This window comes from Procambarus clarkii, chromosome 79 (assembly GCF_040958095.1).
Source record: "Procambarus clarkii isolate CNS0578487 chromosome 79, FALCON_Pclarkii_2.0, whole genome shotgun sequence".
NCBI classification, from domain to species: domain Eukaryota; kingdom Metazoa; phylum Arthropoda; class Malacostraca; order Decapoda; family Cambaridae; genus Procambarus; species Procambarus clarkii.
This window is the reverse complement of record NC_091228.1, coordinates 3,198,728-3,225,650: the sequence shown is the minus strand read 5'-3', so window position 1 is coordinate 3,225,650 and position 26,923 is coordinate 3,198,728. Positions and strand designations below refer to the sequence as shown.

The following is a 26,923-nucleotide window of genomic DNA, read 5'->3' as shown; positions in this document are numbered from 1 at the left end:
ATTCCGTTATATCTTCCATCCTATCTAGCTTCCCCTTCCCCCCCAACATAGCTCCTTTCACCCCCAATCAACAAACTCAGCCATCAATCTCTACCAAGTTTGTCCATCCCCCGCCCTCCCCCACACACCCACACGGGGCCAGAGACGCGGGAGGATGGAGCAATTTAGTAGTCGCGTTGGAGTCAGTGTGTAGTGGCCCCGGGCTCCTCCTCTCTCCTGTGTGTTGACCTCCGGCTGGTCCGCACTCCACACTCGCACTCTTTCACGGTGATTACTCGTCATCACTCACACTACGGCGGTGTTCACTCACACTGCGGCGGTAAAAGAGGGACATTAAACGTGAGGTCATTTAACAGAACGATGGTGAACGGTATTAAACAGTGACGTCGTTTACTAGTAAAAGTCTAATTTTTGACGGTTAGCGACGGTGACAACCGACTTAACGAACGTTTAAAAAGCGAATGATGTGTAATTAGCCGAGGACAGTTTAGTACAACGGCGGCCGTTAATGTCAACAAACAGGGAACATCGGCAAACAGGGAACGCCGATCGAAAAAAAACACATCAACATACACAACCGAAAAAGGAAACAGAGAACGTTGATGAAAGAGTAACAACAGACAGGATAAACATATGTGAACGGAGACGCCCAGAGAGCATAAGGTAACATTAAAGACGTAGTGTATATAGTGAACGGCAAGAATTACGTTCAGTATCGAGCAGTTACTCGTCAACATCTCTACATTACCTTCCCAGTACTTTACTTACATTAACCTAGTTACACTTCCAGCACCAGTGAACGGCCGGTGAACAGTGAAACTCAGTGAACACGAAGCAACGAGTAACTGTGAACGATGAACAGTGTATGAGTTTAATAGACTCAGGAAAAAGACTTAATGAGATTGAGGAGCAACAGTAAACAGAGCAACAGAAGTGCAGGACGGAGCGCTAAACCAGACAACAGTAGGGCCCATATCAACCCACCCAGGTAGCTATGGGGAATAACTTTTTATGTAATATATATATATATATATATATATATATATATATATATATATATATATATATATATATATATATATATATATATATATGTATATATATAATGTCCAGCTGGAACTACATACTAGTGGAAAAAATAGCTGATGCCATGTTCAGCGCCGCAACATCAGACAATGAGAAAGCCCGCCTCAGAGCAGTGCGTGCCCCCCATGCAGGAGACTTCCTCCTGGCAGTACCCATGTCAGCAATGGCCACACGCTTAGATCCAGAATCCCTTCGTGTAGCAGCGGCACTCCGCCTTGGTGCCCCAATTCACTCTGCATACAAGTGTATTTGCAAGAGGGTGGAAGCAGACCAATATGGATTGCATGTGTCGCACTGCGGAAAATCCAAGAGCTGGCATGCAAGACACAACGAGGTCAATGACATCTTCAAGAGGAACCTTGCCTCAGCTCAGTGCCCAGCGGAGAGAGAACCTCGCATCCTAGGGGCCCACCATCCCGGATGACCCCGCACGTCGCCCAGATGGCATCACCATATACTCCTGGAAAAGGGGCAAACAGTTGGTGTGGGACTACAGATGTTTATCCACCCTGGCTGACACCTATATACACTTAGGTGCTGATCAAGCAGGCAGGGCGGCCAACCACAGGGAAACAGCAAAATCAGTCAAATATAGGTCAATACACCTTTGTTCCCATAGCGTCTGAGACACATGCACCCTGGGGTAGGAGTGCCTTGAAATTTCTCATGGAATTGGGCTCCAGGCTCATTGACGTCACCAGAGACCCAAGGGCTGCCAGTTTTTTGTTTACAGTCTTTGTGTTGATCCAAAGGGTCAACGCCTGCTGCATCCTCGGTTCCCGCCCTGACGCGGAGAAGCTCCAACAGATCCATAACCTTTAAGAACTCATTGTATGAACCAATGTACATCTTGTAACCCTTAAATATGTAATAAAGCACAAAAAATACAAAGGGAAGGGGGTGGTAGGAGAAAACCACACAGAAACTGTATAGGAGGGGACCTAAACATTCCCCTCCAATACAGTTGAAGTAATTACACACCACACAGAAACTGTATAGGAGGGGACCTAAACATTCCCCTCCAATACAGTTGAAGTAATTACACAGCTCAAAGTACATCATATCATTTGGTCTGAAGTCACTTATAACAGGGCAATCACAGATATAGTGTTGGAGAGTAATGTCCCAGCTCTTGTTCACATAGTGTACAGTGGGAATGTTCACCATTGGAGGGATACATTACCTGCAGCCACCTGCCATACATATCCATATCCCAGCCTAAGTCTGGCAATTACAATGTCACACTGTCTAGTGGAGGTGTTATGCTGCCCGTACATATAATTCTCGGTTTTAAACATGGCATAGCTCTTTATACTCGTGCTTTCTGGCCTTTGTGTGTCAGTGACTGCTCTTCTGTCTTCCCTAATTTCCTGAAATATTGCGGCTTTTACAGCAGAGATCGGAATGCCCATATCCAACTGAATTTCAGGCTTATAGCATGCAGTTTTGGCTGCCTTGTGTGTCATCATGCTGGACAACACCTGTGTGAGATGGTAGCCATTCAAAAGAGAGTCTGAAACTCTTGGTCTGTGCATTAATAATGTTGTTTATAATGGATGTTACAACATTCCTAGTATCTATTGTGCATGTTGGGGTTTTAAGGGCCTGAAGAGCTGACTTTGAATCACAGAACATTACTCCTCCACTGTTCTTCAGTGCGTTAGTGGCCAGTTGTAGTGCAGCTAATCCTGCATGTGTGGAGCTATAGGCCAGTTATTGAGCCTCAGACTTATGGTTTGTGCACCTCTGTTGCCTTTGTATATTCTACAGGCTGCTGCAGTGCCAGCTGTTGACATTTGAACAGACCCGTCAGTGTAAGCATACTGCTCGTGAGCTGTAAATGTATGAAGGACTCAATGGTCTCAAATGTTGTTGCTTTGTTTATATATGAAGAATTCACAGCAGGCGCATCAGCCGTATAACTCAGAGGATTGGCACCGGTGCATCACCATGTTGTGTAGAAGGTGCCGCACTCACCCAGTCATACCACAGCCAGGACACCTGGGTTCCAGCCCAAAGGACTGATCCTTCCCTCTTCGCCCCTGTTCACCCAGCAGTAATTGGCGACCTGATTGTAAATCGACTGGGTGGTCGTGTTGTGGGGTGGGAGGTGAGGGAGAGAGCCTGTAAACAGGAGCATGAAAACGTTTGTTGCTATGACCTCTGTAGTGTTAAAACACGTTACCATCCCACTCCTACCACACCATGACCCCCACACAATGGCCCCACACCATGGCCCCTCACAGTGGCCCCCACACAGTGGCCCCCTGGAGGTTAGGCCCCCCCCCCACAGTTGGGTATGGCTACGAATACGACACGTTTTTATACAAATGAAGCATGTAAACATGGCCCCAGATTCGTAATGTTTATTGGTTACCCGGGATTCGTAGTTAATTGTGTTCTGATGGAGGGGAATTCGTCATGGACAATGTAAAGTGTTTGGCCGTCGTATTTATTATTTTTTTCGGTGGAATCGAGGACATACAGATAGGTGTTTGTGGTATGACCTTAATGTTATCATCATGTCTTGCGTGAGCATGTGTCAGTTTTTTGGGGGTTGAGTCTACCATTATCGTTCCACGTGGTGGATGGAATAGTTTGGTAGACACTATTCCACCTTCACAGAGTATGCGATCCCAGCATTACCTTGTCAAGCACAAGACGAAGCTGGAAAAAGTTCAGAGGTATGCCACTAGGTTAGTCCCAGAACTAAGAGGCATGAGTTACGAGGAAAGGCTGTGTGAACTGCACCTCACGTCGCTGGAAGACAGAAGAGCTCGGGGAGACAGGGTCGCAACATATAAAATTCTCAGGGGAATTGATAGGGTAGGTAAGGGTGGACTATTTAACACGGGTGGCACACGCACAAGGGAACACAGGTGGAAGCTGAGTACCCAAATGAGTCACAGAGACATTAGAAAGAACTTTTTTAGTGTCAGAGTAGTTAGTAAATGGAACGCATTAGGAAGTGATGTGGTAGAGGCTGACTCAAACAGTTCTTATTGTAGATATGATAGAGCCCAGTAGGCTCAGGAATCTGTACGCCAGTTGATTGATAGTTGAGAGGCGGGACCAAAGAGCCAAAGCTCAACCCCCACAAGCACAACTATGTGAGTACAGCCTAACAGCCTCCTCCCGTCCCTGAAGACATCATTTGTACAACAGCGTACATTCTTAGTCAGTTATTTTGGGGGTAACAGAATCCACACGATTTAGAGATAAGATTTTTTTGCCTACTGAATGCAAATCAATTTCCCACGAGGTTGGGCTTTAGTTGCTGGTCCCACCTCTAGTCCCACACGTCCGTTTCGTAACCATTCATCCTATGATTACGAAATGCAAAACTGATACACGATAGACGGAGCCTAGGGACAGGACCTATAGCTCTTGGACCTGCCTCTAGATGCAGGTCTTGATTCTTCATTTTTTTCCATTACGTGTGTAGCAAGTACATTATGTCAGTAATATACTTGCTCCATATTCTCATTAGCTTATGTGCAGATAATGAGATGGGGCCAGATTCACGAAACCACTCACGAACGTGTACATCTTTCATCAATCTTTGACGGCTTTGTTTACATTTATTAAACAATTTACAAGCATGAAAACTTCCTATTCAACTGTTGTTATTGTTATAAACAGCCTCCTGGTGCTTCGGAGCTCATTAACTGTTTAATAATTGTAAACAAAGCCGCCAAAGATTGAGAAAAGATGTACAGGTTCGTAAGTATTTGCGTAAGTGCTTTCGTGAATCTGGTCCATGGTCTGTTGATTCTCTTGGTCGTAATCACACGTCACTCAGCTCCCGCGAAATTTAAAACTGTTATACTTATGTCAAAACCTAGGAATAGGACCTGGCTCTTGGATGGACCTCTTCCATTAAACGCTGTTCTCACTATATCGTTTCTTAGTTCACTGCTCATTTTCCTCGAAATTGAAAATGGATACATTTGGGTTAGTTAGCTCAGGAGTATTTCAGTGTTGTCTTCGGGTGAAAGCAAGAGATGGATTTTTGCAATAGGAGCAAAAGGCTTGTACCTTTTGCCTTGAGGTACTGTACTTTAGCTACAGTACCGACTGTACTGTACCGACTGTACTGTACCGACTGTACTTCGCTGACGACTTGTGTTCGAACCACAACGCTGTAAATGCTTCACCCACGTACTACAAATACAAATAATCGCCAACAGAACCTAAACACCTAACCTAACCTATGTCTAAATATTCACAATATGCTAATATATAATAATATTAACTTATATTTGAGAAAATTTTTGTCTTGAGTAAACAGCATGTTAAAATTTACGAATGCGTCTTTGGGGTCGACCGCTGGATGGAATGGTCTTGGTGTGAGGACGAGTTGCTGCCTGCTCCAGGCCTCGTCTCACCTACCACCACATGTCATTACATTTCCCATCCGACTGTTGTAACCAAAACTATATTAAACCAACATCAAAAACCACAACACTCTTTAAATATCGTCACCCAAAACGGTTAACCTTATAGCTTGAGCTAGATCCTTATATAAGCCCAGCTGCCACAGATACTTGTAGCAACAATACTGTTGTATTCGAGCTGTGACTATGTTCAGTGTAGCAACAGTACTGATTGTATTCGAGCTGTGACTATGTTCAGTGTAGCGACAATACTGTTGTATTCGAGCTGTGACTATGTTCAGTGTAGCAACAATACTGTTGTATTCGAGCTGTGACTATGTTCAGTGTAGCGAACAGTAATGTTGTATTCGAGCTGTGACTATGTTCAGTGTAGCGACAATACTGTTGTATTCGAGCTGTGACTATGTTCAGTGTAGCAACAGTAATGTTGTATTCGAGCTGTGACTATGTTCAGTGTAGCGACAATACTGTTGTATTCGAGCTGTGACTATGTTCAGTGTAGCAACAAGTAATGATTGTATTCGAGCTGTGACTATGTTCAGTGTAGCAACAATACTGTTGTATTCGAGCTGTGACTATGTTCAGTGTAGCAACAGTAATGTTGTATTCGAGCTGTGACTATGTTCAGTGTAGCAACAGTAATGATGTATTCGAGCTGTGACTATGTTCAGTGTAGCAACAGTAATGTTGTATTCGAGCTGTGACTATGTTCAGTGTAGCAACAGTAATGATGTATTCGAGCTGTGACTATGTTCAGTGTAGCAACAGTAATGTTGTATTCGAGCTGTGACTATGTTCAGTGTAGCAACAGTAATGTTGTATTCGAGCTGTGACTATGTTCAGTGTAGCAACAATACTGTTGTATTCGAGCTGTGACTATGTTCAGTGTAGCAACAGTAATGATGTATTCGAGCTGTGACTATGTTCAGTGTAGCAACAATACTGTTGTATTCGAGCTGTGACTATGTTCGTAGTCATAGTCATGACATAGTCTGTGACTATGACTATCTACGAGGGGGCCTCGTAGCCTGGTGGATTCGAGCTGTGACTATGTTCAGTGTAGCAACAGTAATGTTGTATTCGAGCTGTGACTGTTCAGTGTAGCAACAATACTGTTGTATTCGAGCTGTGACTGTTCAGTGTAGCAACAATACTGTTGTATTCGAGCTGTGACTGTTCAGTGTAGCGACAATACTGTTGTATTCGAGCTGTGACTATGTTCAGTGTAGCAACAATAATGTTGTATTCGAGCTGTGACTATGTTCAGTGTAGCAACAATACTGTTGTATTCGAGCTGTGACTGTTCAGTTAGCTCAACTTATCTCTAAACTCTAGCATTTTTCCTGAACCTCTTATGTACTTGGCTAACTCCACCCCCAGGATGTGTTTGGCCTACATAATGAATTCAAAGTATAAAGTGATTGTAATTTCCCAAATTAATTGTGTGTAATTGTGTGTAATTGTGTGTAATTAATCTCAGTGTAGTCTTTAGACGCAATAAGATCACAGTTTTAATATTTTATATAGAGATCCCGAGTGTAAGACGGCTGACTTCTGCAGGCTGCGGCGGTGCTGTGGCGGACGGGCGGCGGTGCTGTGGCGGACGGGCGGCGGTGCTGTGGCGGACGGGCGGCAGTGCTGTGGCGGACGGGCGGCAGTGCTGTGGCGGACGGGCGGCGGTGCTGAGGCGGACGGGCGGCGGTGCTGTGGCGGACGGGCGGCGGTGCTGAGGCGGACGGGCGGCGGTGCTGAGGCGGACGGGCTGCGGTGCTGAGGATGACGATGGCGGCGGAGAAGAGCAACCTGCTGAGCTCCATCCCCCGGGTGAAGCTGTGGGTGGTGCTGGTGCTGACGCTGGTGTTCACGGTGGTGCTGCTCGGCGCCTCCCACCTCACACACTCCCTCACCCTCAGGGTAGAGGCCTACCACACCCTCTACAACCTGCTCTCTCTCATTGGCTGCCTTCTCACCATGAAGGTCAGCATGGGGGGGGGGAGGGCTAGGGTGCTGATGGAGGTGGTAGCCATGGAAGAAATATGGGTGATAGTAGTGGGTAGATAGGGAGGCCTAAATGTAAGTTTTGTAACCACGTCCAATGTTGTGCATCATCCCACAGATTGATTGATTGGTGGAGATTAAGCCACCCAAGAGGTGGCACGGGCATGAATATCCCGTAAGTGGTAGGTGTTTGGAGTGAATGTGATCTTTGGTGGCAGAGTAATCTGAGCCACGTGTACAGATATGGGAGTTGACCCGAGTGTGTGTGATCTCTGGTCATAAGGCCTCTAAGCTTAATTCGTTTTGGCCGGGATATTGCTGGCCGGAGCCTAGGCCTCTGGCTGGCCCACAGTGTAGCCAGATGGTGGGCGTGCACCGCTCAAGGCAATATATATGCAATGGTGGCAGCGGCGGACCAGGTGTGTGTGGTCCAAGATGGTTAGTTTAGTTCATTTATTATGCACCCCATACCCATCTTGTGGGCGGTAGTGGAAAGGGTTGGGAACATAACTTTCCTTACAGATTGATTGATTGATAAAGATTAAGCCACCCAAGAGGTGGCACGGGCATGAATAGCCCGTAAGTGGTGGCCCTTTCGAGCCATTACCAGTATCAAAAGATGATACTGGAGATCTGTGGAGGCGCAACTGCACCCTGCGTGACGGGAGATGTCTCCCGGACCAAGTGGTGACCAAATGGACCTTTCCTTACAAGATTAGAATGTTATATATACCTTTTAATATATACAAGAGTTCTTACAATCTTGTACAGCCACTAGCACGGGTAGCGTTCCGGACAGGTCCTTAATCCTATGTTCCCCGGAATACGACCCGCCAAATCGTTCAACAACCAGGTCATTAAAACCAGGTTATAATGACCAAACCACACATCAGAAAGTGAAAAAACGACAACGTTTCGGTCCGTCGTGAACCATTATCACGCCGTGTAAAAAGATAAACGACGACGGACCGAAAAGTTGTCATTTCTTCACATTGTGTTGTGTGGTGTGGTCACCATACTTCAGCCACGTTATTGTGACTCCTCGTCTGCACTTAAAATGGTGTATACACTATACTTGTTATTATATATTATGCTACATACATTATGTTTCAGCCTCATAGCCCCTGTGTCATTCCCATAGCTCCTGTGTCATTCCCATAGCTCCTGTGTCATTCCCATAGCTCCTGTGTCATTCCCATAGCTCCTGTGTCATTCCCATAGCTCCTGTGTCATTCCCATAGCTCCTGTGTCATTCCCATAGCTCCTGTGTCATTCCCATAGCTCCTGTGTCATTCCCATAGCTCCTGTGTCATTCCCATAGCTCCTGTGTCATTCCCATAGCTCCTGTGTCATTCCCATAGCTCCTGTGTCATTCCCATAGCTCCTGTGTCATTCCCATAGCTCCTGTGTCATTCCCATAGCTCCTGTGTCATTCCCATAGCTCCTGTGTCATTCCCATAGCTCCTGTGTCATTCCCATAGCTCCTGTGTCCATTCCCATAGCTCCTGTGTCATTCCCATAGCTCCTGTGTCATTCCCATAGCTCCCTGTGTCAGTTCCCATAGCTCCTGTGCCATTCCCATAGCTCCTGTGCCATTCCCATAGCTCCTGTGCCATTCCCATAGCTCCCTGTGCCGTTCCCATAGCCCCTACATCATCCCTATAGCCCCTGTACCATCCCCATTGCCCCTGAGAAATGTCCATAACCAGGTTCTCGACAGCTGTGCTCTGGGCCGCAGTCTCTGCACAACACATTCGGGTGGGCGCGGCTGGAGGTGCTCTCCATGCTGACCACTCAGCTCTTCCTCACCGCCCTCTGCTTCAGCGCCGCCATCGACTCCGTCCAGACGGCCGTGCACGTCGGCCACCAGGTGATCACCGCACTCTGTGTTTACGGAACCTGTCCTTCCAGATCACGCCGCTGGCGAGACAGGAAGCACGCGGCTTGTCAAGCGTCCGTTCATTCCACCTGAAGAGTGTTTCTAGTTGAATTTTAAACTGCAATTATTAACTTTGAGAGCTTCGGCAGACTGTTGCGTAAAGTTGCTAGTCATTTGGGAGAAGGGGAACTGAGACGTGTCTATCCTGGCAGGACGCGATGCACCATCCACTGAAGGTGATGGCGCTGGGAGCTGTGGGCGGCGGCCTCAACGCCCTCGTCTTCTGTCTTATTGGAGGTCAGCAACCCATTATGTTTATGTCTTAACAGTAAATAAGATGGAGTTTTCGGAGCACCTAAATTATTACGTAAATGATGTGTTTGGGTATGTGAAGGTGACGTATGATGGAGTGATGTGGAGAGTGGGTATGTGGGCCTCCCTGGTGGGGCAGCTCGGGCACCATTGTTTACCTGGAGAACAAATCCACAAGGGCCGTGACGAGGATTCGAACCTTGCGTCCGGGAGCATCCCAGACACTGCGTTAATCGACTGAGCTACGACAGGGTTAAAAAGAGTTGAAACCGAAGTTCTACTGAACTTACTGGATCCCGTAGCCTCTCCGAGACACAAACCAGGATTTTACACAACTCCCCCCTGCACCCGAGCTATGTCAATAGGCCGTTCTTCCTCTTCGCCCCTACATCATTACACACAAAGATCACACTAACGTGATGCATCAAATGAACAAATCCAGGCAGATTAAGGCAGTGTCTGGGATGCTCCCGGACGCAGGTTCGAATCCTCGTCACGGCCATTGTGGATTTGTTCATTTGATGCATCACGTTAGTGTGATCTCTGTGTGTTTACCTGGAGCTCCAGGTACTGGGCATCTGGGCACGGTGTTGGGCACCACATGTAGTAACAGGTATTGCATCAGTCAACTCTTGAGGAAAATCCCTCGGTACAAAGGTTGAGTCTTCATCTTGCAGCCATCCTGTTGTCCCGGCCTAACAGGGAGCCGGTCGGCCGAGCGAACAACACGCTGGACTTGTGATCCTGTGGTCCCGGGTTCGATCCCGGGCGCCAGCGAGAAACAATGGGCAGAGTTTCTTTCACCCTATGCCCCTGTTACCTAGCAGTAAAATAGGTACCTGGGTGTTAGTCAGCTGTCACGGGCTGCTTCCTGGGGGTGGAGGCCTGGTCGAGGACCGGGCCGCGGGGACACTAAACCCCCGAAATCATCTCAAAATAACCTCAAGATAGTTAGTACTTATAGTAGCGACGAGGGCCATGGTACATGTATGACGTCACGGACAATTAGAAAGTAGAAATCGTTACTATTTCATTTGGACAAAACGGAAACGTTTGTGTATTTAAGTTGCCTAGACAACCTAAACTAACCTAACCTTCCTAGGCCTAAAACCCGCTGAGGCCTAATATAGTCCATATATATACTATATTACGCCTAGGAATAATTAAGTTTGTTTTTTAGCTTCATTTTTTCGGACTTTATAAAGTGAATATTACCAATTTTTACTATCTAGCTGCTTAGTACGTCAATGGTTGTACTATGGTCGACATAGTTACAAAACATACTATCTAAACAGAAGGACGGGTTGCTAAGATAATGACACCATAGGTATTAACCATTTATAAGTGTGTTCCTGTTAGCTTAATGTCTGTCATCGCGCTGTATGTGATCTGTCAATGATGACGGGCCCAGCACCGCTATCACCAGCTCCTGCTATCTCCACGCCCCCTCACCCCTCACTGATAACATTACCAAACGAATCCTAATGTTATCTCATGTGATTGATAATGTTGTCTCCATGACAATCACTAAATATTCTGACATTTGCTTCCCTCTTTAAGGGGCCTTTAAGGGGCCTCGTAGCCTGGTGGATAGAGCGCAGGACTCGTAATTCTGTGGCGCGGGTTCGATTCCCGCACGAGGCAGAAACAAATGGGCAAAAGTTTCTTTCACCCTGAATGCCCCTGTTACCTAGCAGTAAATAGATACCTGGGAGTTAGTCAGCTGTCACTGGCTGCTTCCTGGGGGTGGACGCCTGGTCGAGGACCGGGCCGCGGGGACACTAAAGCCCCGAAATCATCTCAAGATAACCTCAAGATAACCTCTCCACGACGATCTCACTAGTCAATAGACTTACACTTATGTTTTGCTTTCCATTTTTCCAATAATAGAAATTGTTGACGAAAAAAATATATATTCCAACAATTTGTATGTATAATATATAATTTTTGGCCGTATATATTTAATACGAAACGGTCGTTGCTTTATGGCTTTCTGGTTCTTTGTTAATTAGAGTCTAACACAGTAGTGGTGGTGACTGATGGACTGGTTCATACAGTCTAACACACTAGTGGGTGGTGACTGATGGACTGGTTCACACAGTCTAACACAGTAGTGGGTGGTGACTGATGGACTGGTTCACACAGTCTAACACAGTAGTGGGTGGTGACTGATGGACTGGTTCACACAGTCTAACACACTAGTGGGTGGTGACTGATGGACTGCTCCACACAGTCTAACACAGTAGTGGGTGGTGACTGATGGACTGGTTCACACAGTCTAACACACTAGTGGGTGGTGACTGATGGACTGGTTCACACAGTCTAACACACTAGTGGGTGGTGACTGATGGACTGCTCCACACAGTCTAACACACCAGTGGGTGGTGACTGATGGACTGGTTCACACAATCTGTTCTTTGGTGCAGATCTTTTATGAATAAAAGTTTCAGTGGTAGGTCAGGCCCTTTGCAATTTTGGATAGACACACTTGGGGCTTCAGATTCCCTAAATTTTTAAATGAGCTTCCTGATTGTTTCCTTGCGATAATTTCAGGACTTAATGTCCCCGCGGTCCTGTCCCTGTGGGATCTACACCTGGAAATGCATAATTCAAAATCACCTTATAGACATCTAATTAATCACTATAAGTCTAATATTTGAACGAAAATGAACTCTAATTCCAGACAGCATTCAGCACCCATATTTTAGCCCTGGAACTCGCTCTATAAAAACCAGAATCCATCTATTTGATATCCCCAGAATACGACGCTAGCAAAGGAGAAATATCTTGCAAATAAAGCAGTCCATCCTCGCAAAATGTCATCCCACAAAATCTACGTTTTCTATTAATGATTTACCTCAATGGTATGCTTTTAAATCGGAAATGTAACAATAGAACTTAAGGTAATCTGTCCAAGTAATCCTAGGCCTAATACACGTCATCTTAGGCCTTAAGTAGTACATATATATGGTTTTCTAGGCCTAGGAATATTCAAGATCAGGTTTAGCTTTTTTTCTCTGACTTCTTCGGGTCGAGCAGTAGATGCGGGGTAAACTCGACCACATACAACCCGTCCTCGCACTTGCTTACAGTCAATATTGACTTATTTAATAAGTGCATATGTGACATACTAATTGATTGTGAATATTTTAGTTTACCTTGAAAAGCTGCATAGAAAACACCGACCTCACTTAACCTTCTTAGTAGTGTTAAGATAAGCATCTTATTTCTTCTTATTTACAATTATTACTTAACCTATCAACGGTATAGGTTAAGTAATAAATGTAATTAAGAAGCAATAAGATGCTTATCTTAACATAATAAGAAGGTTAGGTGAGGTCGGTGTTTTCTATGCAGCTTTTCAAGGTAAACTAAAATATTCACAATCAATTAGTATGTCACCTATGCACTTATTAAATAAGCCAATATTGACTATAAGCAAGTGCGAGAACGGGTTGCCACATAATATAAGGAGGAAGGCACTACGGGCTCACCATACCCCGTGCTACTTGGAACATCTCTAACCTCTCTAATCTCTAACATCTCTAATCTCTAACAACAACAACATATAAGGAAAATGGGTTGAAATAAAGGGTAAAATATTGCAGTAAAATATTGTGCTTCGCTGAACCAATGTAAAACAAAAACACATATATATCTAATATACATTATGTAACATAATCCTCACACATTTCGTTATCTTTAAGCCAATTTGTATTTGGTGTTATTGTGCATATTAAACACTGTAATCTGTTTTCTTTGTAGTTACTGTATCTCTAAGGCTACAGAATCTAAAATAAAGTAGTCTATGCATGTCATAAGATTCAAAAGTTCACATTTAATCACAAACTGCATTTGTCATTTGCTAAACTTTTTTTTTTTTTTTTTTTTTTTTTTTTTTTTTTGAGATATATAGAAGATTTGTTACATTCTTGTACAGCCACTAGTACGCGTAGCGTTTCGGGCAAGTCCTTAATCCTATGGTCCCTGGAATACGATCCCCTGCCGCGAAGAATCGTTTTTTCATCCAAGTACACATTTTACTGTTGTGTTAAACAGAGGCTACAGTTAAGGAATTGCGCCCAGTAAATCCTCCCCGGCCAGGATACGAACCCATGACATAGCGCTCGCGGAACGCCAGGCGAGTGTCTTACCACTACACCACGGAGACTGCTAAATTGTTAATCATTCATATATGTTAGCTTATAGTATAAGAGGGTAGAAATAACCTAAGCTACTCTATCCCTTTGAGATGTATTTTATGGTCATAATAAACGAACTTGAATACTATTACTCCCCAAAAATATTAATCTCAATTCACTATCTTATGGGCGAAGCGCGCGTGTATTTAGTACCTTTGTTCAATATATAAATCTTGTACATACAAATCAATGTAACCTGATCTTTTATCTTAATAATTATAATTTATTTAATTATTATTGAGAAACTTACTACAATACCGTAGTGCTTAACATGAAGATAATGAAAGACCCAACTTAAGTGTATTAAAAACCAAATTTTCGAATATAACCTAAATAATTTATCAGGGTGCAGTATATATTTATTACAGCATCTCGATAAAAGCATGTAGCATTCCATCCATGTAGGATATAGCCTAACCTACGTATATGTAGTAGCCTAACCTACATGTATGTAGTAGCCTAACCTACATATATGTAGTAGCCTAACCTACACATATGTAGTAGCCTAACCTACATATATGTAGTAGCCTAACCTACATATATATAGTAGCCTAACCTACATATATGCAGTAGCCTAACCTACATATATGTAGTAGCCTAACCTACATATATGTAGTAGCCTAACCTACATATATATATAATAATAATAATAATAATAATAATAATTTTATTTAGGTAAGGTACATACATAAAGAGATTTTACAAAGTTTGTTGGCTTTATAGATAGAGCTAGTACATACAATGCCTAAAGCCACTATTACGCAAAGCGTTTCGGGCAGGAAAAACATTAATGACTAAAGCTTAAAACTAATGGGTAAAAAGAATAAGATGTGTTGAGTACAAATAAAAATAGAGGTAAAAGAGGGGGGAACATTGTTGAAAAAGCAGCACAAATACAATTACAAATTATTACAGAAAATTACAAACAGCGTTAATTTAAAAAACAAAAACAAAAACAAAATCATACATGGGTTGACAACAGAGGGGTAAGGTGAGTTACAGGGAATTTATTAGGTATAGCTTCGTTTTTAACTTAAACTGGTTGAGAGAGGTACAGTCTTTAACATGGTTGGGAAGGTCATTCCACATTCTGGGAATGTAGTAGCCTAACCTACATGTAGTAGCCTAACCTACATGTAGTAGCCTAACCTACATGTAGTAGCCTAACCTACATATATGTAGCAGCCTAACCTACATATATGTAGTAGCCTAACCTACATATATGTAGTAGCCTAACCTACATATATGTAGTAGCCTAACCTACATATATGTAGTAGCCTAACTTACATATAAATAGCAGCCTAACCTACATAAGCAGGCTACATCCGAAAATTTAGTTTATAATACACTTAAATCATAAATTTAGCTTTTCATTCACATGCATCATAAATATTATCGGGCTCGTAGTGACCGTAGTGGCTTCCCGACAGGCTACACCCACCACCAAGGCTGCTTCCTGGAGATGCGGGACTCAGGGAGCGTGTGGGTGGGGCGGCAGGTGACGCAGGAGGCGGTGCAGGCCGGCCGCCGGATGCTCTCTTCCAGCAACCTGCGGGCCGGATCGTCCAGGCCTATTAGCAGGATCCGGCAGGTCATCAATGAGGTCCTCAGAGACAACTGTGGTATGGAATGATCCTCTTGGTGTTTACATTTACACTGCTGATCTCTATATTTACATGTACACTACTTATTCCATATTTACATGTGCACTTTATTTACACATCAGTTTGGCAGAAATCAAATACTGCATGGTTTACTTCAGTTAATGGGTGAAAATACTGCATGGTTTATATATAATTGCATATATAATTGTATGGATAAAATCCAAATGTTGTCCTTGGAGGTCTGGTGATGGTGGAGGTGTGCGCTGCTGTCGTGTACTGGGACGACGGAGGCACGGTAGCCCTCTATATAGACCCAGCCCTGGCCGTCACCTCCGCCGCCCTTCTCATGTGGTTTAGTTACCCATATGGTAAGACGTTTTCTGTAGTACCTTCTTCAAATTCGTCCTGTTTTTTTCAGTCCAGCCTCCAAAAGTATTGAAATTTACTCGATCTTCATAAAAATTCCTCAATCTTTGACAGCTCTGGTTGCATTTATTAAACAGTTTACAAGCATGAAAACTTGCCAATTAAATGTTGTTATTGTTATTAACAGCCTCCTGGTGCTTCCGAGCTCATTAACTGTTTAGTTAATAATTGTAAACAAAGCCGCCAAAGATTGAGAAAAGATGTACAGGTTCGTAAGTGCTTGCGTAACTGCTTCGTGAATCTGGCCCCTGAAGAGAAGCCGGCAGTAGCCAGGCCTACATAAACATCAATAATATCTCCACTCCTCATCTCTTATTAACCACAGGACAATATTAACGTGATTTGTCTTTTTGTTAACAGCTTTAATGGCTTTAAATTCTGACTAATTATACCTAGCAATCACATAAATTATACCACTAGTCTCCCCTCGAAGAATTAATAGACAAGTAATTAGTTCAAACACATATGAACCTGTAATTGAAGCTTCAGGAGGCTGACAAAAGATAAACTCATCCTTAAAATGTGCTACATAGCCTTCCCGGCTTGGTGCCTTCTGTGATAATTACTTACTACTCATCCTTAAAATTGTCATCTGTGTTTCTCGTGACTGCCAGTAACTCATCAAGATTAGTTACGTCTGTAGAGTCATCCAAACGGAGAGTGAATATCCTTAAGGGCCAACAATGAGTTTGATTTCTATAGAGATGTCAGCTATACGTCGCTGGACATTGTGACCTGACTGACAGTGTCAGAGTTGTGCCTGGCTGTGATCCATGAAGACGTTATCTTCTTGAGGTTATCTTGAGATGATTTCGGGGCTTTAGTGTCCCCGCGGCCCGGTCCTCGACCAGGCCTCCACCCCCAGGAAGCAGCCCGTAACAGCTGACTAACTCCCAGGTACCTATTTACTGCTAGGTAACAGGGGCATTCAGGGTGAAAGAAACTTTGCCCATTTGTTTCTGCCTCGTGCGGGAATCGAACCCGCGCCACAGAATTACGAGTCCTGCGCGCTATCCACCAGGCTACGAGGCCCCATTTAACGGCCTTGAACAAACCTGAGATTACGGCTAAGCTTTATAAATCTGTGTGTGTAGACGGTGAGTTACAATAACGTGGCTGAAGATATGTTGACCAGACCACACATCAGAAAGGGAAAAGACGACGTTTCGGTCCGTCCAGGACCATTATCAAGTGTGTTACACGATTTGATAATGGTCCAGGACGGACTGAAACGTCGTCGTTTCTTCACTTTATGATGCGGGGTTTGATCAACATAAATCTCTTGTGTACCTCCAGGGGTACCTGTACCCCACGGGTACCTGTACCCAAGGGGTACCTGTACCGCAGATTGAAATTCCCTGTTTAGGACGTTCAAGCTTTGTTTATGACAGCCATCCACGGTATGATTCGCCGCCCCTTCTCGTCTCAGGACATGTTGAAACCGTCAACATAACTTGCTCCTCTGCAATAGCAGCTACTGCAGCCTCGGGGACTGGACACCACCATCCCAGCTCCTCTGACACGCAGCTACTGCCAAAGGCTGGCCGAGTGAGCTGACCTATCCAGAGTTGTCTTCCTACAACACATACTCCCACATGTCCGCATATTGCTCAGGGTGTGACACCGGAGGCCCAGGTTAGGAGAGGAGACTGTATCCACGTTGCATGATGCAACACACTGGTCGGCAGCCATACTAGCAGACTCAACCATGGCCACGGCTGGCCAACCCCCTACCTCAGCTCTATTGAGAAACACAGAAATCACAGGGCAAGCTCAACCGCTGGTCCTCAACGCCACTACCATTGGTGATTTGGGGTCCATTGAGGCTTGTTACTGCCGGAATATAGGCCCAGTGGGGTCGGTTAATGGCCAGAAACTTCGTCATTCCAAGACTGCATTTTTCACTACCGTTGTCCCATTGACACAGAAGTTTCAATCTGACCTTCTCAGGTCGATCGTCTCCTCCCACCCGTCCTCGACTTAAGTCCATTACATCCAGCGGTCGACCCCACAGACACAGTCATAAATTTTTACATGCTGTTCATTCAAAACAGGAATTTTCTCAAATATAAATTAATATTATAATATATTAGCATATTGTGCATATATAGGCATAGGATAGGTTAGGTCAGGTGTTTAGGTTCTGTTGGCGATTATTTGTATTTGTAGTACGTGGGTGAAGCATTTACAGCGTTGTGGTTCGAACACAAGTCGTCAGTGAAGCACTTGTTCCGGAAGTGTTCGAACGTCAACAGTTGTGAGTCGTGTGTAAACCGTTTTTCCATTCATAAACAATGGGTTTGGCGGGAGCATGGAATGGACGTTTGGTCTATTTGGAGGACGGGTTGAACCAGGAACCAATCGTGTGTAAACCGTTTTTCATTTATAACAGAGGGTTTTACTTTTGAAGTAAAGTCCATTAGAACAAAGGTAAAGGCAATGAGTATTAAAGGCGAGGGTTGTGATGTTTAGGGCGGGAGTGTTGCCACATCTTGCTGCAGACCATCCCGGGCCACATCGACGTGGAGGCCTTCCAGGTGAGGATCCTGGAGCAGTTCCCAGCCGTGGTCAACATCCATCACCTCCACATCTGGACCTTCACCCCCACCAAGGTAAACAACCACATACACACTAGTATTACATTCATTTAAACCCTCAATATTTACTCATTAGACATAAACAATGACCCATATAACCCTTCCGCATAATTTATGATTCATTGTGTTGGTCACAGGTGTATATGCTCAGAATAATTCATCTTCCAAATGCTGTTTTAAAACGTTGACCAGACCACACACTAGAAGGTGAAGGGACGACGACGTTTCGGTCCGTCCTGGACCATTCTCAAGTATCAAGTCGATTCACAATCGACTTGAGAATGGTCCAGGACGGACCAAAACGTCGTCGTCCCTTCACCTTCTAGTGTGTGGTCTGGTCAACAAACTTTAGCCACGTTATTGTGACTCATCGATCTCGTAAAACGTTTCCGTGCTCTGAATATTATAAATATCAACCGGTTTTGTGTATAATGTTTCTTGGGGTTTGTTGGGAGGTGTTGAGGACGCTGGCTGCCTCCTGACACTGCTCTTGTTCCTGCAGGTGGTGGCGACGGCCCACGTCGTCTTCAAGAACCCTCGCGTGTATCTCTCCGTCAAAGACATCCTCAGAGACTTCTTCGTCGACGAGGGCGTCACACAGGTGAGACCAGGTGTTTCACCTTGGAGGAGGCGTCACACAGGTGATGCTACAGCCTGTGTGTGTGTGTTGCAGGTGACGCTACAGCCAGTGTGTGTGTGTTACAGGTGACGCTACAACCAGTGTGTGTGTTACAGGTGACGCTACAGCCAGTGTGTGTGTGTTACAGGTGACGCTACAGCCAGTGTGTGTGTGTTACAGGTGACGCTACAGCCAGTGTGTGTTACAGGTGACGCTACAGCCTGTGTGTGTGTTACAGGTGATGCTACAGCCTGTGTGTGTGTTACAGGTGACGCTACAGCCAGTGTGTGTGTGTTACAGGTGACGCTACAGCCAGTGTGTGTGTTACAGGTGACGCTACAGCCAGTGTGTGTGTTACAGGTGACGCTACAGCCAGTGTGTGTGTTACGGGTGAAGCTACAGCCAGTGTGTGTGTTGCAGGTGACGCTACAGCCAGTGTGTGTGTTACAGGTGAAGCTACAGCCTGTGTGTGTGTTACAGGTGAAGCTACAGCCAGTGTGTGTGTTACAGGTGAAGCTACAGCCTGTGTGTGTGTTACAGGTGATGCTACAGCCAGTGTGTGTGTTACAGGTGACGCTACAGCCAGTGTGTGTGTTACAGGTGACGCTACAGCCTGTGTGTGTGTTACAGGTGACGCTACAGCCTGTGTGTGTGTTACAGGTGACGCTACAGCCAGTGTGTGTGTTACAGGTGACGCTACAGCCAGTGTGTGTGTTACAGGTGACGCTACAGCCAGTGTGTGTGTTACAGGTGACGCTACAGCCAGTGTGTGTTACAGGTGACGCTTCAGCCAGTGTGTGTTACAGGTGACGCTACAGCCAGTGTGTGTGTTACAGGTGACGCTACAGCCAGTGTGTGTGTGTTACAGGTGACGCTACAGCCAGTGTGTGTTACAGGTGACGCTACAGCCAGTGTGTGTTACAGGTGACGCTACAGCCTGTGTGTGTGTTACAGGTGACGCTACAGCCGGAGTACATGACGAGGGAGCCCGGGGCGTCACCAGAGGACGGTGTGTGCCTCCTGCGTTGTGAGGACCAAGACTGCCACGAGAGGGAGTGTTGTCGCTCCTGCCCCCACCACCCACTCCTCCTGGGCGTCTCCAGCCACGGTAGCCTCACCCACGGTAACCTCACCCATGGTAACCTCACCCATGGTAGCCTCACCCACGATAGCCTCACCCACGATAGCCTCACCCACGGTAGCCTCACCCACGGTAACCTCACCCACGATAGCCTCACCCACGGTAGCCTCACCCACGGTAACCTCACCCACGGTAGCCTCACCCATGGTAACCTCACCCATGGTAGCCTCACCCACGGTAGCCTCACCCACGGTAACCTCACCCATGGTAACCTCACCCATGGTAGCCTCACCCACGATAGCCTCACCCACGGTAGCCTCACCCACGGTAGCCTCACCCACGGTAACCTCACCCACGGTAGCCTCACCCATGGTAACCTCACCCATGGTAGCCTCACCCACGATAGCCTCACCCACGGTAGCCTCACCCACGGTAGCCTCACCCACGGTAGCCTCACCCACGGTTGCCTCACCCACGATAGCCTCACCCACGGTAGCCTCACCCACGGTAGCCTCACCCACGGTAGCCTCACCCACGGTAGCCTCACCCACGGTAACCTCACCCACGGTAACCTCACCCATGCACAAGACAGTTCAGCAACCCGTTCTCATAACAATAACGTCGTTTGTCCATATGGCCAAAAATAGACGTAATTTGAAATGAAATCGGCTCACGGAAGTGACGTACTGTCCCGTTTTCTGTTTGAGTGCTCTGGTATACTCGGTTAGGTTAGGAGAGGAAACTTTCAAGTAACGTTTTTCATGATGTTTTGAAACTTTAGGTGATCTTTATGCTCTCCTAACCTACCAGAGGAGAATTAACTTGCTGTGTTGGATAACTACATCCACCACCACTGTCAACACATCCACCACCACTGTCAACACATCCACCACCACTGTCAACACATCCACCACCACTGTCACCACATCCACCACCACTGTCAACACATCCACCACCACTGTCAACACATCCACCACCACTGTCAACACATCCACCACCATTGTCAACACATCCACCACCACTGTCACCACATCCACCACCACTGTCACCATATCCACCACCACTGTCAACACATCCACCACCACTGTCAACACATCCACCACCACTGTCAACACATCCACCACCACTGTCAACACATCCACCACCACTGTCAACACATCCACCACCACTGTCAACACATCCACCATCATTGTCAACACATCCACCACCACTGTCAACACATCCACCACCACTGTCAACACATCCACCACCACTGTCAACACATCCACCACCACTGTCAACACATCCACCACCACTGTCAACACATCCACCATCATTGTCAACACATCCACCACCACTGTCAACACATCCACCACCACTGTCAACACATCCACCACCACTGTCAACACATCCACCATCATTGTCAACACATCCACCACCACTGTCAACACATCCACCATCATTGTCAACACATCCACCACCACTGTCAACACATCCACCACCACTGTCAACACATCCACCACCACTGTCAACACATCCACCACCACTGTCAACACATCCACCACCACTGTCAACACATCCACCACCACTGTCATATTTATCAACATAACTTGCACTAAATTACTTGCATTACATTATTAATTACGCTACTGACAACCAATAATCATTTACGATGTTGTAAGGAACACATTTTAATTTAGTTTGGGACTTGAAAACTTTATTAAAATCTTAATTGATTAGGCTAAGTTCTGAAAGTAATTTATAGTATTGGTTTCAGGTGAAGTTTCCTCGCAGTCAAAAGACTCGCCTTGTGAGGCTGGGACGTGCGTGTGTGGATCACGGGACGGCGTGTGTGGATCACGGGATGGCGTGTGTGGATCAGGGAACGGCGTGTGTGGATCAGGGAACGGCGTGTGTGGATCAGGGAACGGCGTGTGTGGATCAGGGAACGGCGTGTGTGGATCACGGGATGGCGTGTGTGGATCACGGGACGACGTATGTGGATCACGAGACGGCGTGTGTGGATCAGGGGACGGCGTGTGTGGATCAGGGAACGGCGTGTGTGGATCAGGGGACGGCGTGTGTGGATCAGGGGACGCCAAGCAGGGGGCTGAGGATGCTGTAAACGAATCATGCAGAGGAGCGAGTGAGCCAGAAGATGGTAGACAGATCAAACATTCGTCAGACGACGGTCGGTGTCAGACCTACATCTTCCCCTGCTTGCCTGACAGCCCAGGCGACCAAGTGTCCGTCACGAAGCCTACTACTACTGACCAACACACCCAGGGCAGCCTAGTCAATGACACTCCAAGTCAACACTCCAAGGAGCACCTAGCCACGGACGGTCCCACGCTGTGCCCCAAGGAACACCTAGCCACGGACGGTCCCACGCTGTGCCCCAAGGAACACCTAGCCACGGACGGTCCCACGCTGTGCCCCAAGGAACACCTTCTTCCGCCAGAAGAAACATAGAGACTACTGTACACATTACCAGTCAGGACTTGTCGGCAGGTTACAATACACTTGACTGAACTTCACACCTGTCAGCACATTTATGTTAATGGTGAATTTATAATTTGCCGAGCTCACATCAGCAGAGTTTTGCTGTGTTGAGCTCACATCAGCAGAGTTTTGCTGTGTTGAGCTCACATCAGCAGAGTTTTGCTGTGTTGAGCTCACACCAGCAGAGTTTTGCTGTGTTGAGCTCACACCAGCAGAGTTTTGCTGTGTTGAGCTCACACCAGCAGAGTTTTGTTGTGTGTTGAGCTCACACCAGCAGAGTTTTGCTGTGTTGAGCTCACACCAGCAGAGTTTTGCTGTGTTGAGCTCACACCAGCAGAGTTTTGCTGTGTTGAGCTCACACCAGCAGAGTTTTGCTGTGTTGAGCTCACACCAGCAGAGTTTTGCTGTGTTGAGCTCACACCAGCAGAGTTTTGTTGTGTGTTGAGCTCACACCTGCAGAGCTTTACTGTGTCTTGAGCTCACACCAGCAGAGCTTTACTGTGTCTTGTGCTCACACCTGCAGAGCTTTACTGAGTCTTGAGCTCACACCTGCAGAGCTTTACTGAGGCTTGAGCTCACACCAGCAGAGCTTTACTGTGTCTTGAGCTCACACCAGCAGAGCTTTACTGAGTCTTGAGCTCACACCAGCAGAGCTTTACTGTGTCTTGAGCTCACACCAGCAGAGCTTTACTGAGTCTTGAGCTCACACCAGCAGAGCTTTACTGAGGCTTGAGCTCACACCAGCAGAGCTTTACTGTGTCTTGAGCTCACACCAGCAGAGCTTTACTGAGTCTTGAGCTCACACCAGCAGAGCTTTACTGAGGCTTGAGCTCACACCAGCAGAGCTTTACTGAGGCTTGAGCTCACACCAGCAGAGCTTTACTGAGGCTTGAGCTCACACCAGCAGAGCTTTACTGAGTCTTGAGCTCACACCAGCAGAGCTTTACTGAGTCTTGAGCTCACACCAGCAGAGCTTTACTGAGGCTTGAGCTCACACCAGCAGAGCTTTACTGAGTCTTGAGCTCACACCAGCAGAGCTTTACTGAGTCTTGAGCTCACACCAGCAGAGCTTTACTGAGGCTTGAGCTCACACCAGCAGAGCTTTACTGAGGCTTGAGCTCACACCAGCAGAGCTTTACTGTGTCTTGAGCTCACACCAGCAGAGCTTTACTGTGTCTTGAGCTCACACCAGCAGAGCTTTACTGAGGCTTGAGCTCACACCAGCAGAGCTTTACTGTGTCTTGAGCTCACACCAGCAGAGCTTTACTGAGGCTTGAGCTCACACCAGCAGAGCTTTACTGAGGCTTGAGCTCACACCAGCAGAGCTTTACTGAGGCTTGAGCTCACACCAGCAGAGCTTTACTGAGGCTTGAGCTCACACCAGCAGAGCTTTACTGAGGCTTGAGCTCACACCTGCAGAGCTTTACTGAGGCTTGAGCTCACACCAGCAGAGCTTTACTGAGGCTTGAGCTCACACCAGCAGAGCTTTACTGAGGCTTGAGCTCACACCAGCAGAGCTTTACTGAGTCTTGAGCTCACACCAGCAGAGCTTTACTGAGTCTTGAGCTCACACCAGCAGAGCTTTACTGAGTCTTGAGCTCACACCAGCAGAGCTTTACTGAGTCTTGAGCTCACACCAGCAGAGCTTTACTGAGTCTTGAGCTCACACCAGCAGAGCTTTACTGAGTCTTGAGCTCACACCAGCAGAGCTTTACTGAGTCTTGAGCTCACACCAGCAGAGCTTTACTGTGGCTTGAGCTCACACCAGCAGAGCTTTACTGAGTCTTGAGCTCACACCAGCAGAGCTTTACTGTGGCTTGAGCTCACACCAGCAGAGCTTTACTGAGGCTTGAGCTCACACCAGCAGAGCTTTACTGAGGCTTGAGCTCATTGTGAATAAAATATATAAAGTCAATTTTATTTTAATATAATTATGTGAAACTTTTGAACTAAAGCAATATGAAGATGAATATATTACTAACATCCCGTCAAACACACACTGAAACTGCGACGTTGGTGGGGGCCTCGTAGCCTGGTGGATAGCGCGCAGGACTCGTAATTCTGTGGCGCGGGTTCGATTCCCGCACGAGGCAGAAACAAACGGGCAAAGTTTCTTTCACCCTGAATGCCCCTGTTACCTAGCAGTAAATAGGTACCTGGGAGTTAGTCAGCTGTCACGGGCTGCTTCCTGGGGGTGGAGGCCTGGTCGAGGACCGGGCCGCGGGGACACTAAAGCCCCGAAATCATCTCAAGATAACCTCAAGATAACCTTGGTACAACGTTGGAACAAGTTTTAACACCACCTATCAAGTTATAACAACCAATATAGCAAGTTGTAACAACGTTCTAATACGCCATAAACACGTTAAGCCAAGACGTAACAACTTTATTACAAGTAGTAACAAGAGGAAAATAAAGACAGTTACGGTTTGTGTTTCCGGGGATATGAGACCCGAGGCTTATTCTCCCGCCAGAACTACATTGGACATACGGCAGAGAGAGAGTGGGGAACCCTCCAGTCACCTATCTTGAGGTTATCTTGAGATGATTTCGGGGCTTAGCGTCCCCACGGTCCAGTCCTCGACTAGGCGTTCTTTTTGTTACACACCCCCAGGAAGCAGCCCGTAGCAGCTGTCTAACTCCCAGGTACCTATTTACTGCTAGGTGAACAGGGACATCAGATAGAAAGAAACTCTGTCCATTTGTTTCCGCCTCCGCCGAGGATTGAACCCAGAATCTCAGGACTACGAATACCGAGCGCTGTTCACTCAGCCGTCAGGACCTCAACAATAATATGGTAATAATAATGATTACTGACATGTCATGTCAGTAATTGGAGTTATAATTTGGTTTATGAGGCCACTAATCACGCATAGCATTTTGGGAAAGTCTTGACATTAACATGTTCAAGACTTAAAATTAGCAAGTCGTTGAGGTCTTAAGAAATTAACAAATAGGCAAATCTTCAAATTAACAAGAGGTTAAGTCTTAAAACAAAGAAGTGGATATGTCTTAAATCTAAGTAGCAAAGTCTTAAACGAAGGGAAGGGAATTATCAGGAGAAAGCGCCGACCATTGCGACTATATAGCACTGGGAAGGGGTCAGGATAAGAATTTGGGATGAGACGGGGGGAAGGAATGGTGTCCAACCACTTGTGGACGGTCGGGGATTGAACGCCGACCTGCATGTAGATAACGTGAGTACTTACACAGTGGCCCAGGAGCTGCGGTTAACAGAGCTACAGCTACAAATTAAAAAAAAATCATAAAATGATATTTATTGGTCAGGGGCCAGATTCACGAAGCAGTTAGGCAAGCACTTACGAATCTGTCCATCTTTTCTCAATCTTTGGCGGCTTTGTTTACAATTATTAAACAGTTAATGAGCTCCGAAGCACCAGGAGGCTGTTTATAACAATAACAACAGTTGATTGGCAAGTTTTCATGCTTGTAAACTGTTTAATAAATGCAACCAAAGCCGTGAAAGATTGAGGAAAGATGTACACGTTCGTAAGTACTTGCGTAACTGCTTCGTGAATCTGGCCCCTGGTAATTACGTCTGGGATGGGTGATGCATTATGCAGGACACAAGTGGTAGTGAACACAGGTGTCTGGTCTGTGTCCTGACTGTGATCTCCTCCAACTGTGACAACTGCCATTTTCTTCCCTATGTCTACTGTCTCCCAAAAACTCCTTTTCGTCCTATCATGTCTTCAAGAGGCTGTGTCAAGTTATCCTCTTGCCTCGAGGCTTGCTATCACTCTCACGCCTCATCTTCATGCTGTTTCTCCTGTCCACCTTGGTCACTCTCAGCACTTCGTGGACAGACTGCGTCAGCTGCCCTCCTCTAAGATGTTAAGTCTTCATGTTGATTCTCTTTTTACTCATGTTCCTCTTGATGATGTTATCTGTTTCCTTAGTGAGAAGGTGACTGAGGTGTCCTCCTTTAGCTGCAGCTTCCTGCTGAGGTCCTCCTTGATCTCTTCAGAGTGTGCTGGCTCAACTCCTTCTCTTTTGATGGTCTATCTCTCTAAAATTTCCGGTATCGCTATCGGTTCTCTCTATCCTGTTCTTGCCAAGCTGTATATGGAGTACTTTGAAACCGTTCTTCATCCCACCATTGGTACTAGTCCCTCTGCCCTCCGGCTTCGCTATGTTGATATTTTGTGCTCTTTGGCCCCATGACGCCGTCTTTTCCAATCTTTTCTCTGCTATCATAACAATCTATCTTCTTCTATCTA

At 46.1% G+C, this 26,923-nt stretch overlaps 1 protein-coding gene across 5 annotated transcripts; it reads left to right on the top strand.

Moving 5' to 3' along the window:
• Nucleotides 1–122: 122 nt before the first annotated feature.
• ZnT77C (Zinc transporter 77C) lies at nucleotides 123–24,648 on the top strand. 5 transcript variants are annotated; one of them, XM_069314446.1, is made up of 11 exons: nucleotides 139–267; nucleotides 791–988; nucleotides 7,044–7,460; nucleotides 9,202–9,351; nucleotides 9,573–9,657; nucleotides 15,305–15,496; nucleotides 15,718–15,846; nucleotides 18,377–18,516; nucleotides 19,004–19,102; nucleotides 20,075–20,243; nucleotides 21,958–24,648. In XM_069314446.1, the coding sequence occupies exons 3-11, from the start codon at nucleotides 7,260–7,262 to the stop codon at nucleotides 22,650–22,652; spliced, it is 1,860 nt and encodes a 619-aa protein (XP_069170547.1). In that variant the 5' UTR covers nucleotides 139–267; nucleotides 791–988; nucleotides 7,044–7,259; the 3' UTR covers nucleotides 22,653–24,648. The 5 variants fall into 5 exon arrangements, with proteins under 5 accessions (XP_069170548.1, XP_069170547.1, XP_069170546.1 ...); XM_069314447.1 differs by lacking the exon at nucleotides 791–988 and having other exon boundaries at nucleotides 123–267; XM_069314445.1 differs by lacking the exon at nucleotides 791–988 and having other exon boundaries at nucleotides 162–663.
• The last annotated feature ends 2,275 nt before the right edge of the window (nucleotides 24,649–26,923 follow it).